This window comes from Lactuca saligna, chromosome 1, assembly GCF_052625555.1.
Source record: "Lactuca saligna cultivar CGN05327 chromosome 1, ASM5262555v1, whole genome shotgun sequence".
Classification (NCBI taxonomy): domain Eukaryota; kingdom Viridiplantae; phylum Streptophyta; class Magnoliopsida; order Asterales; family Asteraceae; genus Lactuca; species Lactuca saligna.
In genome coordinates, this window is record NC_136417.1 from 69,141,262 (window position 1) to 69,155,019 (window position 13,758).

The 13,758-nt window shown below is 34.2% G+C and overlaps 1 protein-coding gene across 1 annotated transcript; it reads right to left on the minus strand.

Annotated features, from left to right (window-relative positions):
* Positions 1 to 8,797: 8,797 nt before the first annotated feature.
* On the minus strand, positions 8,798 to 12,564 carry LOC145039347 (cytochrome oxidase assembly protein; the record flags this gene model as incomplete). The annotated part of the gene is made up of 2 exons (XM_078987419.1): positions 8,798 to 9,243; positions 12,406 to 12,564. Coding segments are annotated over 2 exons (351 nt in total), but the record flags the coding sequence as incomplete, so codon positions are not given.
* Between the last annotated feature and the right edge of the window lie 1,194 nt (positions 12,565 to 13,758).

The window sequence follows — 13,758 nt, forward strand, 5'->3', positions numbered from 1 at the left end:
TGAAAGAGAGGTTGCAGTTGAAGAAGAACAGAATGAAGAAGATGAACAAGGGCATGCAGAAGATTCAAAAGATGATTCAAAAGAACATACAGAAGAAGAGGATGAGTCTTACTACATTGTTGACCCAGAAGCTATTTTAGATGACTAGGAGGTTGATATGAGTGAGTTTACCAGTTGTGTGGATGAGGTTAAATGGTTTGGACAAGGACCAAACATAGAATTATAATTAAACCAAGATGATGATTTATGTGTGATCAACAATGATGATTTTGAAGATGCAGAATATGAGGAAGACCCAAGGAAGTGAATGTTAAAAAAAACTTGAACAAGAAGGTGCCTTGTTCTTCTGGGGTAGTTCATGTTACACCATTTATTGTGGGTCAAGCTTTCAAAACCAAAAAAATATATAAAGGGCCACATAAAGATGCTTTCAATAAAAACAAGGAGGGCGCTACACATGGCCAAAAATGAAAAACTGAGAGTTAGAGTAAAGTGTAAAGGGGTGGTTCCAGATTCCACTGATGGTGGGCCCTCCACTGTAAGTAAAGTCACATCGAAGGGCAAACCAATCATTTCACAAAAAGATTCTTGTCCTTTTGCTATTCAAATATCTAGATCTACGGAAGAAGAACAATGATTGGTGAAGATAGTTATTGATGAGCATTTATTGTAACGACCCAATTTTCATGACCAAAAATTTCATTTTTGATTACGTGATTTGCACAACATTTGTATCAAAATATCAACTGGTCATATCATTTAATAAAAGCATGTCTCGTATCTGAAAACCGAATCATAAAAACATAATAATGTCAGAGTACAATTCCCAAAATAACTCATAGTGTAGAAAACAAAGAGTGTGTGTATGATGCGCCGCTACCGCACCAGCTCCTTCCCCTTTGCTGAAGAGGTACCTGAAACCAAAATTGTAAACTGTAATCACGAAGCTTAGTGAGTTCCCCCATCGTACCACATACCATGCAATCACATAGCATACATAGTGCCGGGCAATTGTGGGGTGCCTGACTTACCCGGTACGACCATTCTGGGGTGCCGACCTACCCATGCGGCCATTCTGGGGTGTCGTCCTACCCATGCGGCCATTATAGGGTGCCGTCCTACCCATGCCAAGCCATTTTGGGGTGCTGACCTACCCGTCGGTCCTAACAACTGACCCTCGGGGACTATTCCACCCCTTACTGCTACTATCACATATATCATAACATAAACATACTATCAGACATATTTGGGGTGTTCGAACTACCCTTCGGTCCTAACAACCGAACTTGGGGACTATTCCCCTCCTACTACCGCTATCACATATAACATATCATGTCAGCATATAAACATATAAGCACATGTTATCAGACATATCTGGGGTGTCTGACCTACCCTTCGGTCCTAACAACCAAACTTTACTACTATCACATATAACATATCACGCCAGCATATAACATATCAGGTAGTAGCAAAACCTAGATGATATCACAAAGGAAATCATCTAATCATACAACTCCTACTAGTGGGCCGGCATTGTGGCCGTAGACCCACCGCTACTGGAAGGTAACTCACCTCGTAGTAGCTGCTGATCTGTGCGGGAATCCTCTGACTGTTGTCGTTGCTGCTCCGGAAATCCTCCGACTATAATTCCCACAAAACACTTAGTCATACACTGCTAACTGTTCTTAGGGTAAAATAACCATTTTACCCCTGACCAGATCAAAATCAAAGTCAACTTCTAGTTGACCTGACTCGCTAAGTTGGCTCGCCAACTCGCTGAGTCCCTATCCTTCCATTTGTCCTTATACCAGTCTCTACTCGTCGAGTTAGGCGATGACTCGACGAATTTTCCTTTCTAAATGAACATCGACTGAATCCACATCCGACTCACCGAGTTGTATGAACAACTCGTCGAGTTCATCTTCAACTGATACACAGGTCCTGTCCTTGACTCGCCGAGTTATATGAACAACTCATCGAGTTCATCTTCATCCTTAAGAAGTTTTCCTTGGACTTGTCGAGTCTGCTCATGCACTCTCCGAGTTCCATGAACTCCCAGAACAATGGTTTAGTCCAGAACGTTGGGTCACTCCCTGGGACCCCCTAAAACCTTTCCACACTCAACTGGGTCCTTATGATGCTCAACTGATACGGAACAGAAACCTTGGACTCGCCGAGTCCAAGAATGGACTCTTCGAGTTGGTCACATCCTCTTACTAAATCTTCGATTTCTGATATACAACCCTTGATCAAAATATAGATCTATAATTCTACAATCGATCTAGCACGTAAAGTTACAACCTTTACGTCCCTCCATGGGACTTTGAGCTCAAAAGGTCTTAAAACAGTCTCTTTCAATGCATGGGGCCTTCTTTGATTGCAAGAGCCACTCCTTTCTGCCTTGTAACCCCTCTAAGGGCCTAGATTTGAAACATCAACCCCTAACCATGTTTGCAATCATAGTTGGTGACCAAAATGGCTTAGAAAAGCCCTAAAACCCCACAAAATGGGATCTATCAAAAGAACAAACAAGGTATAGACTTTATACCTTCTGTAGAATGCAAATGATGCTCAAAATCAGATCCTTCTAGCCTCCTTTTGATCCTTCAAGCTTTTCCTTCCTTCATTGGGTCATAAAAGCACCAAAATCACTCCAAATTCCTTAGATTGCTTCAATAACGGCTAGGGTTTGCTATGGGGGTCTTCTGGGAGCAAATGGGACGAAAGAGACCGTGTTAAGGTGTTTAAATAGGGTGCAAACCCCTGGGTTAGGGTTTTTGTCCGGACAGGGCGTACTCGCCGAGTCCAGGACCCAACTCGTCGAGTCCACAGCTTAAACCCCGCGTCTCATCCCGCTTTTACTCGGCGAGTTGGTCCTTCAACTCACCGAGTCCAAGGCCAAAATGCAAAAATATTAATAAAAGAATATGTACCAAGAACCAGGTGCTACATTTATGCTTACAAAGTATAAAAGTGAAGGCATGTACATCTAGAAACCTGGCAAGCACTATTCTCCAAAAAGTGGATTCCAACCCTCGCATCCCAGTAACAGCCTTACAGGAGGAGCTTCAAATGAATTTGGAATTAATCATATCAAGAATGAAGGTGTTCAGGGCTAAATCAATTGCAAAAGAACAACTATATAGTGACTACGAAAGGCAATACAATTTGATGAGAGATTATTGTTTGGAGTTACAAACCAACAACTCAGGTACAACAGTGAAGCTGGAAGTGTGTAATGAACCAAATCATGATGTTTAAACTCGTATTTTCAAAAGGATTTACATTTGTCTTGGAGCACTTAAGTTGGGGTTCAAATCTGGAAAAAGGAAATTTCTGGGATTGGATGGATGTTTCTTGAAAGGACCACAACCATGACAAATTCTAACAGTTGTGGGTCCTGATTCCAACAATGAAATATATCCACTAGCTTATGCAGTTTTGGTAGCTAATACAACAAGTTCATGGACATGGTTTTTGGAATTCCTTAGTGGTGATTTGGATTTGGATGCATCATGCAACTTCACTTTTGTATCTGACAGACAAAAGGTATGAATACATATAACATAAGTCTCTTTTAAAAGTTGTAACAATACTAACTATTAATTACATTATATGTAGGGAATAATAACTACAAGAGCAAAAGTGTTTCCAATGCAGAGCATAGATGGTGTTTGAGACATATACATGAAAACATGAAGCTACAATGGAGGGGAGAAGAGTTTAGAGATCATTTGTGGAGGTGTGCTACAAATACAACCATTAGGGATTTTGAAAGGGAAATGAATGAGTTCAAAGATTTCAGTAAGGAGGCTCATGAATGGCTAAGTAAGATTCCTCCAGTCCATTGGGCTAGGTCTCATTTTTCAGGTAGAGCACATTCAGATTGTCTGCTAAACAATCTGTGTGAAGTATTCAACTCTAAGCTAGAGCATGGCAGGTACAAGCCTAACATTACCTGTTTATAGTACATTACAATGTACTTGATGAAGAGACATTGCATTGTACAAAAGGAAATTGATAAATGCAAAACTATATTAACCCCTACATCAACTACTATACTTGACACAATCAAAACAGCTGCAAGCAAATACAAGGCACTCTTCTGTGGTGATGGAAAACATCAAGTGACTGGTATGATGTTTGATCAGTATGTAGTAAACTTGAAAGAGGGGACATGCAGTTGTAGGTATTAGGAGATAACAGGGATAGTCTACAGGCATAGAGTTTGTGCAATATGGGAACATATTCAAAATGGTGAAAATGCACAACAACCTGAATATTGGGTGCATCCCTGTTATAAGTTAGAAACATGGAGGGCAATGTACTCCAACAAAATAGATCCAATCAATGGTAGGAGCATGTGGCCAAAATCTAGATGTCCAACCACTCTTATACCCCCTACACATCATACACAAGTAAGTTGAATATTACTTAACATATTTTCTTATTCATCCTGTTTTATGATTTCCTTAATATTTTTGTAGGTTGGAAGGCCCAAGAAAAAGAGGAGGAGGGCTATAGATGAGCCTACTAACCAGTCAACAAACCTATCAAGGAAATTCTTGACTGTTACTTATTCTAAGTTTCATAATAAAGGACATAACTCTAGAACATGTAAGGGGAAATGGGGGTCAAGTCAAAGAGCAGTGAGTGGATCAAGTCAAGGTGGTGTGGGTCGATCAAGTAAAGATGCAATTGGTGTAAAAAGTCAAGGTTCAGTGGGTGGATCAAGTGAAGTTGTAGTGGGTGGATTAAGAGTAAAGAAAAGGGACAAGGGAAAAAAGCCTCAAGTGCAGAAAGTAGGACCTAAATGAAGTTGGATCATCATGTGAAGCATGACTAATTAAGTTATTTGCCTACCTTTTGTTTAAGATTATAAACTTGTAATGATGCTTTTGTTCAAACATGTTTAATCTAGATAATTACATCTTTTGCAACTACCTAAATTAGTGATGTAATTAAGTTGATATTAGCCATATGTCATGCTACATTTGTGGGTGTAATGATCAATATGGTGAACATTTCCAATTACTTATCATGTTTTGATCTTGTGTGTTGCTCATTCCATTCCATTGTTTGACAAATTACCAAAACACATTCCATTCCATTGTTTACTTATAGTGTTTTGATTTTGTATTTTTCTCATTCCATTTCATTATTTGATAAATGACCAAAACTCATTCCATTCCATTGTTTGTTAAATGAATGACCAAAACTCATTCCATTCCATTGTCTACTTATAATGATTTGATCTTGTTTTTTTTACTCATTCCATTCAAATGTTTGAAAAATAGACAAAACTCTTTCCATTCCATGCCAACATTCATGATCAATAACACAAAAACAATGTTTTCTAATTATCATAATACAAAATACCACTAAATTGATTAACCAAAACCATACATTACATTAAGATTCTAATACATGACATCCCATCCCAAAATTAACTGGTTATATCCATTCCAGTTCTATACACCCATCCGACATTACATATCCAAAATACACCCCAAAATACACTGACCAAATACATCCCAAAATCCAATTCCTACTTAGTGCATACATATATAAACGAAAAAAAAAAAAAAAAAACAAGATAGAAGAAGCATCCACTTTAGCTTCACAACATCTGCACGAGCTTGATTCAACATCATTGAACATTGTTCAGCTTCCTTAGCAAGCCAGGAATCACCTCCACAGCTCTATGGCACATCGGATCATCCACCCACCCAAGAAATGGACAACTTCGACCGTTTCAAGCACCAGACCAGAATCGCCTTCCTGGGTTGAGGTCCGTCCAAGATGTGACTCTCACAACAACACTTCCACACGTACATATCACCATTCTTAGTAGAGAGGAGAGCTTCGATTTTTCAGAGATGGTTGTTTGATTTTTCTGAACGTTGGCTAGGGCTTTTTAAAGGGGGTGGAGAAGCAAATGCAAAAATACCAAAATACTCCCATATTTTTTGAACTTAATGACCCCAAACGGCTACAAACTGAACGGAGTTATGAAAAAGGACCTCCAATGCAACTTTTACAAACCACAAGGGGCAAACACATCAAAATAAATACTTAGGAACTAAGTTTGTTACTTTTGGCAAACCATAGGAACCATTTTTGTAATTTTGTCAATATTATATTACAAATATTCAAACAATTTTAATAGAATATTAGAATATTTTATAAATTATATCAATTTTGGTAGAATATTAAATATCTATTAATTTTAGTAGAATCCTAGAATATTCTAACATTCTAAAAATTTCATTTAAATAATTACAAGGTAATATTCTATTAGAATATTTTACGTATATTTAAAAAAACGGTAATTTTTTATTTATTTTATTTTATTTTTATTTTTTTGGGTAAATAAAATGAAAAAAAATAATAATTAAAAAAATAATTTTTGGATTCTTCATTTCATTTAAATAATTGCAGTGTAATATTCTATTAGAATATTTCATGTATATTAAAAAAACGGTAATTTTTTTTATTTATTTGATTTTATTTTTATTTTTGGGTAAATAAAATGATAAAAATAATAATTAAAAAAAGAACTTTTGGATTCTGCATTTTATTTTGTGTTTTAGATTTTTTTTTATCTCCAAGATAGTGGTTAAGATCGCGTTCCCATATTTCATAAAATTAACATGGTCTCAAATAAAAATCTTTATATATATATATATATATATATATATATATATATATATATATATATATATATATATATATATATATATATATATAACTTTTTAAAAATCATTAAGATCGTTTTGTGAACCAACAAGCTCAGCTTTTATAAAAGAAATAAATAAATAAAAATATGTAAATTCAATATTTTTTTAATCTCTTTCCATATTATTACTAAAAAATATGTAAAATGTGCACGATGTACTCATTTTACTTGAAAAATATTCTTTTGCATCTTATCTTCTATGGAAAAAATAAAAAATAAACTTATGTAAATTCATATTTTTTAACATTTTTTCATAATGATATTCATTTTGTTTTTTGCATATGACAAAATGTGTACATATGCACATAAGTTAGAAAAACGTTTTTTTTTAATTTTTTTTTTCAAATCACATTCTATAGCATCGTGTTAATTAATTTATTAAGATGTTTTTCATGTGTATATTATTATCTAATTTGGTACATGCACGTCCGATGTACAAATCAAAAACCCTTCATTTGACGGTCAACTATTTTAAATTCCAAAACTTTGGAATGATTTATCGCTTCCTTGATTAATAATTGTTCGTTTTTTAAATATATATATATATATATATATATATATATATATATATATATATATATATATATATATATATATATATATATATATATATATATATAATAGTTATTATTATAATTAGGGGTGTTTATGGATGGTTAACCGAACCGGAAACGTATTTCGAAAGGTTAACCAAGACTATTGGTTCGTTCATTTCTTGAGCCTATACTTAAACCGAAAAATCATATTAACCGGTATTCGTTTAACCGATTTTTTTGGTTTGGTTATCCGGTTAACCAATTAACCATTACTAATTAAATATAAAATATTAAGATTACTTAACCCCATAAAAAATTCCTTAAAAAGAATGAATGATAATGAATAATCTATAATTTGTTTAATTATATTGTTGCTTCTATTAGTAATATTATTATGATGAATTATCAAATATCTATGGAATATGGAAAAGAATATCAACTAAGTAAAAAACATGTATTGTATAATTAATAGATAAAAGATAGTCAAATATTTAGTTATTTATGTGTAATGATGATGAAATGCAAATGACAATTTGAATCTATATCATCTATATCGTATATTTATAACAAATGTTAATGATGAAAATTATTGGTTTCAAATGAAAATTGTAAATTATATGACGATTATTAGTTGTAACTAAAAGTTTCTAAGAAATAATTTGATATTAACTTTTAAATGAGTAAACATAAACAATATTTTAACAAATAGAAAATAAAATTTCGATTTTTCGGTTAACCGTCCGTAGGATAAAGCATGAACCGTAACCGAACCGAAAAACCGAAGATTTACTGGTTCGGTTAACCAAACCGGAAAATTCAAAAATACCAGTTTTGTTAACCTGAAAATCGGTTCGGTTTTTAGATTTTTAGGTTCGATTTTTCGGTTTTTTGATATTTTGAATACACCTAATCATAATAATAATAACAAAGGGTTATTTCATCTCACACATTTACAAACTAAACATAAAAAAGTTACATATGCCAACCTTACTGATGACATTCAAATCCTCTTATTCCACTTTCTTCAAATTCCAGTTCATACAATAAATTTCAATAATTTCAAAAATATTATACTAACAAAACATTAACCCATGAATCAAATTTTGAAGAATTTCTAAATTCTTGGTTTCATTTTTACTTCTTAAAAAAATCATACCAATCAACCTTCACTAAATTACAGTATTAAAACACGATAAGCTTTTAAAAGTTTTGAGTTTTTATCTTTTATGAAAAATAAAAATTCCTATAGAAATGGGATCTTAAAGCTTTAACTTAGAACAAAAAATCTCTAATCCAAAAGCTATTTCGATTAGCATTTAAAGAAAATTTTCTCTATAATAAGTAATAAGAAAATAAATAGGTTGCCCATGAAAGAAATGTATCTAATTCGGCTGCCCTTTTATGTAATTATATAATTTCCAAAAGCATACAACTATTTTCGCCACACTTAAACTTAAATAAAAACAATACAATTTCAACTACAAAAACTATCTTTACCAATCATAACTGAGCAAAAAATAAATAAATAAACAAACAAATTCCCATTTAACAATGTAAAGAAAGAAACAAAAACATCATCACCAACACAAATTAATATTCTAAAACAAGAAACCACTAAACACTGCCAATTTGTTGCAGGGTGTTATAACTAATCACAAAACATGCAATCTGGGTGGTAGTTTAGTTGTCATAAGAGTGAAAATCGTAGGGCCCACGGAAAAGAAGAAATACAAAATGTGTGGTGAATTTATTTATAAAAAAAAAACTCCAGCTTCCTCATTTTGATGCTTCTTCATTCTTATGAGATTCAAACTTATCAATAGCTACTTGAAGTTCATCAGATCCACCAACAGCTCTCATAGTGTAGAAATAAACTCCAAATACAAAACCTGTTAATCCTCCAGCAACTACCAGATTCTTGGTTTTTGGTGCAAGGCTACCAAATCCACCCATCTTCAACAATAAACACTTTCGTCAACAAACAGAATGAAAATTCAGTAATAGAAATACTCAAATAATTTATATTCATATTCTAAGTGAACTATTTTTTAAAGCTATTTAAACACATACAATTCCTATTCTTAATCTATGAATTATGAATGATATAAGATGTTAAGAGAATTAGTTGAGACTAATTGGTTATAATATTAGTTTTCTAGTAAATAGAAGGATTAAAGTGGTTAGTAAAGATTGATAGTGTTCGGTTAAATGGTAGTTATGCCTAGGGACGATGATAACAAGTTAGTTGTTTGTTGGGTGATGTTTTAAGATGGAGATCACTAATTGTAGTTGGTAATGTTCTGAGATGAAAGTTACCAAATGGAATTGATAATCATCTGAGACGAAGTTTACCAAGTGGATTTAGGGAATGCTATAAGATGAAGGTTGTTGACTAAATAGAGAGATCCTACAACATCAATCGAGATTGATGGATCTTGGATTGTAGAAACCGGAATCGGAACCTATGTAGTTGGTTCCTTATGTTTTAGAACCGTATCATGTGGATGTTTTTTTTTTTTTAAAAACTGATCAATACAAACCATAAGCCTAACTATTAGTCCATTAGAAATTACAAACAGAAAGAAATTAGAGAAGGTGACCCTAAAGATTTTCACACACACGGAGGACGGCGACAACAAATGGTTGATGAAATGTATGCATTACACTCTAACTTTACTTGAGATTTGGTTCCTCATCGGATGTCATTGGATTTATATTGTCAAAGTTAATCCTGTCAAAGTAATCCTAAAAGAAATATAGACCGATTAAAGGCTTGATTGGTTGATAAGTGCTACACACAGGTTTATGGGAATGATAACTTTGATATGTTCTTGTTGGTTGCCAAAATAACCTCAATACATATATTTCTTTCCATTGTCGCTATTCATCAGCGAGCTCAGTCTCTACCGGTTGGACATCAAAATGTTTTCTTAAATGGATGTTAATGCATAAGAAGTGAACCTCTAGCAATCTGAACCAATCAGAAGTCAACCTGTGTCCAAGATGTGAAGAGTTTTGAAGCTAGATTGAAACCAAGATGAAGATATTCAGAAGTCAGAGTTTGTACAAGCATTTATTGTTTTTTGTCTTTTTCATGATGTAATAGTTCTTAAGACAAAATCATATGAATCTTTTAAGTGCCAGATAGTCAAAACTCTTAGTTGTAACCGGTCCTGAAAATGTGTTATTGGTTTGTACTATGTCTCTCCTTTGTTATATAAGGAGTAGATATTTCATGAGTTATGTACCAAAAATAGTAAGCAATCAAAATCTATTTTCTTCACATCAATATCTCCTGCAAGTCAAACTTCTTTCATTTACATTCTACTAATCTTAAACTGTCTTATTATACTCCATCTTACTTCATTTATTACTTGAATACTTTGTTGATTATTAATCTTCAAGTCTTGACTGGTTTACCAAACTTAACTGGACTAACTTATTAGAAGCAGACATTGATCTTAAAGATTAACTCAAGGTTTGAGTTTTCAGACATTGTCTGCGACTCCGCGTATTGATTCTTGTTCTCACAATGGAGAATTACACAGAGTTTATATAGAGCAACCTCTTGGGTTTGTTGCTTAGGGAAAGTCTAACGTGGAATACCACTCAAGGCGTTTTCTCTATGAACTTAACTAGACATCACAGGCAGGGTTTGGTTGTTTTAGCTCGATCCTTTAGAGATTCAATATGGCTTAGAGTCTTGGAAGACTAATTATTGTATCTTCTATCGTTGCTTCTGTATCTATTGTATCTATTTGGTTGTATATGTGGATGACATCATGATGATAAAAAATCTATGAAAGCTCAAGTCACAAGAGGTTGCATTATCCCAACAGGTCGTCTTCATCTCCCATCAAAAGTATGCCTTTGGCATCTTAAAAGAAACGGGTATAACTGATAGCAAACCTATAGATAGTCTGAAGTCAAGCTTCTTCCAGATAAAGAGAGAAAGAGAGCCCTTATCAGACACCGAGCATTAAAGCAAATACCGAAATGACTAACTAGGGAACTCAAGTACTACCTCACTGTAACATGTTACACATCTGGATATAACAATCCCGATGAATGTTCTTAGCCAATTCCTAGGTACACCATGTGACAGTCACTAGCCACTAGACGTCCAAGTTTTGAGATACATCAAGAAAACTTCGGGAAAAGGCCTATTATATGCGAGCAATGGAGCACTCAAGTTATAGGATATACAAATGCTAATAGCAAGAGTTGTCCATTTGAGAGATGCTCAACCACAAGGTATTGTTGCTACTTTATCAACTGCCTAAGCTGAATATTGAGCCATGACAAAATCATTATATGAGCTTATATGGATTAAACATTTCCTTGAGGAGTTGAAACTTATAAAGGTTCAACAGATGCAACTAATACGGAATAATCAAGCACCTCTCGATATTCCATCTAATCTCGTCTTTCACGAAAGAAACAAACACATTGAGATTAATTGCCATTTCATTTGAGAGAAAATTTTTTAAAGAGAGATTTCGCATATCAAAGTATGATTTCATTTCCCAAGAGAATTGGCAAATCCACAAAGGACGAAAAAGTCATGTTGGCACTCCGTGGAACTAGAGAACATATCGAATTTAGCAAAGAGTGAAAAGGTCAAGTTAGTGCAAGGAACAGATCACAGACTTGATGAATGATGACTAAAACTTTGAAATTAGAAATTTTTCACAAGCTGAAAAAAGAAAGGGGAATAGTCGATGTACTTTAGTAGCCTATTTTTATACTTTATGATAAATCAATAAATCAAGCAAAGCATTCAACTGAACTTAGTCTTTTGTCATCACTCGTTGATAATTTGAAAATTGAACATTGAGTATTAGTACTTCGTGAACACTAAATCATTACAATACTGTTGCAACATATTTGCATCTGACATTGATTCGAATAATATCATATTAGGTATTTTTACTCTTAAACGACTTCCACTACACTTGTTGGGTTTAATTAATGACCGAAGATATTTCCAAACAACAAATTGAAATATAACACGCTAAAACATAGATTGAATGAGTTTCGGACATCACGCAATCTCAATTTCCTAGGTCAGTGTTCTAACTAGTTGTAGAGCTATCAGGAAAAAAAAAAAAAAAAAAGGTAGAAACTTACAGAGTTGAGAAATTTCCGAGATCCAGAAGTCAAGACGAAGAAGCGGCCGGAAGGAGACGAGACTAGTATGGTGGTGCCCAGAGGATTGAGGAAGAAGGCGTTCAGTTTCGATTTTAGAAGAACGAGAGCAATGCGGCGTTGAGGGGAAGAGGCATAAGTTTAAAAATAACCCTGAAGTTTTAAGTAATTATACTTGGAGTCGTTTATAATTTTAGTTTGGATAAATTATAAGACAAAATTGCAAAAATGGTCCATGTTGGTACTACTTTAGTTCAAAAAGTTTTGGACTAACACTACCGGGCTAAAACTTTCATTTTGTTGCGGTTTTGGTGAAAATTTTTTTGAAAATATTTAAAATGATGGATTTTCCCTTTACAATTTCATTTCCATTTTCCTTTTATTACAATAATTAAACAAAAAAAAAGCAAAATATAAATATTTACCCCACCACCCACCCTCCACCCTATTGCAATTCCTCTCACCAAAATCCCTAACCCTAAACTTCCTATTCGTATTCTTCATAAAGCATTTCAACACATAAAAATTGAGGATGATGTACTAGAAGTGAAGATTGTTGATGATAAGATTGTTCCAGTTAACAAGAAAACCTTTCTCAAAGAGATCGACATTGTAGAAAACCCCAAAAAAATTCGCGTTCAAGAACCTACGAATGAAGGGTTTCATTCGTTTCTGAATCAAATTGGGTACAATGGAGAATTCAAAGCTAAGGAGTTCAAGAAGTCTTCAGTTCCCGGACTATGGACTATACTGATGCACTTAATACTTCGAGGATTATTCGGAAAACATGGTGGTATAGACACCATGAGCAATGACTGGCTGTATTGTGTGTATAACATCTTCTCTATAAGGGATAATGCAATTGACTTAACCGAGGTGCTATGTCAAGACTTTCGAAAATTCGCTTTCAAGAGGAAGTGTAACATCCCAAGATTTGCCATTTATAGTCCCTATGGATGGAAGGGTAAAGCTATGAAAAGCCTAAGGGCTAAATTGCAATTTTGGGATCAGGAGGAGTACGCTACGCGTACATAAGGGTACGCTGAGTGTACTAGGCGCGCCCTAGTACGTTGGGCGTACACTTGTGTACGCTGGGCGTACTCATGATAGAAGGAAACCCTAATATTTAGGGTTTGGGGCTATATAAGCAACATTATGAGAACAAACCCCTCCCTTACCCCAGCCTCCACTGCTTAGAGTCGTTTTCCCCAAACCCTAGCTATTTCCTTAAGTGTTTGAGATTTTTGAGTGTTTCTTGAGTGTTTTAAGAAGAAGAAGAAGATGTTGCATCAAGGAGTTGGAGAAGACGATCAAGCTTGTAGATCTGAATTTGGT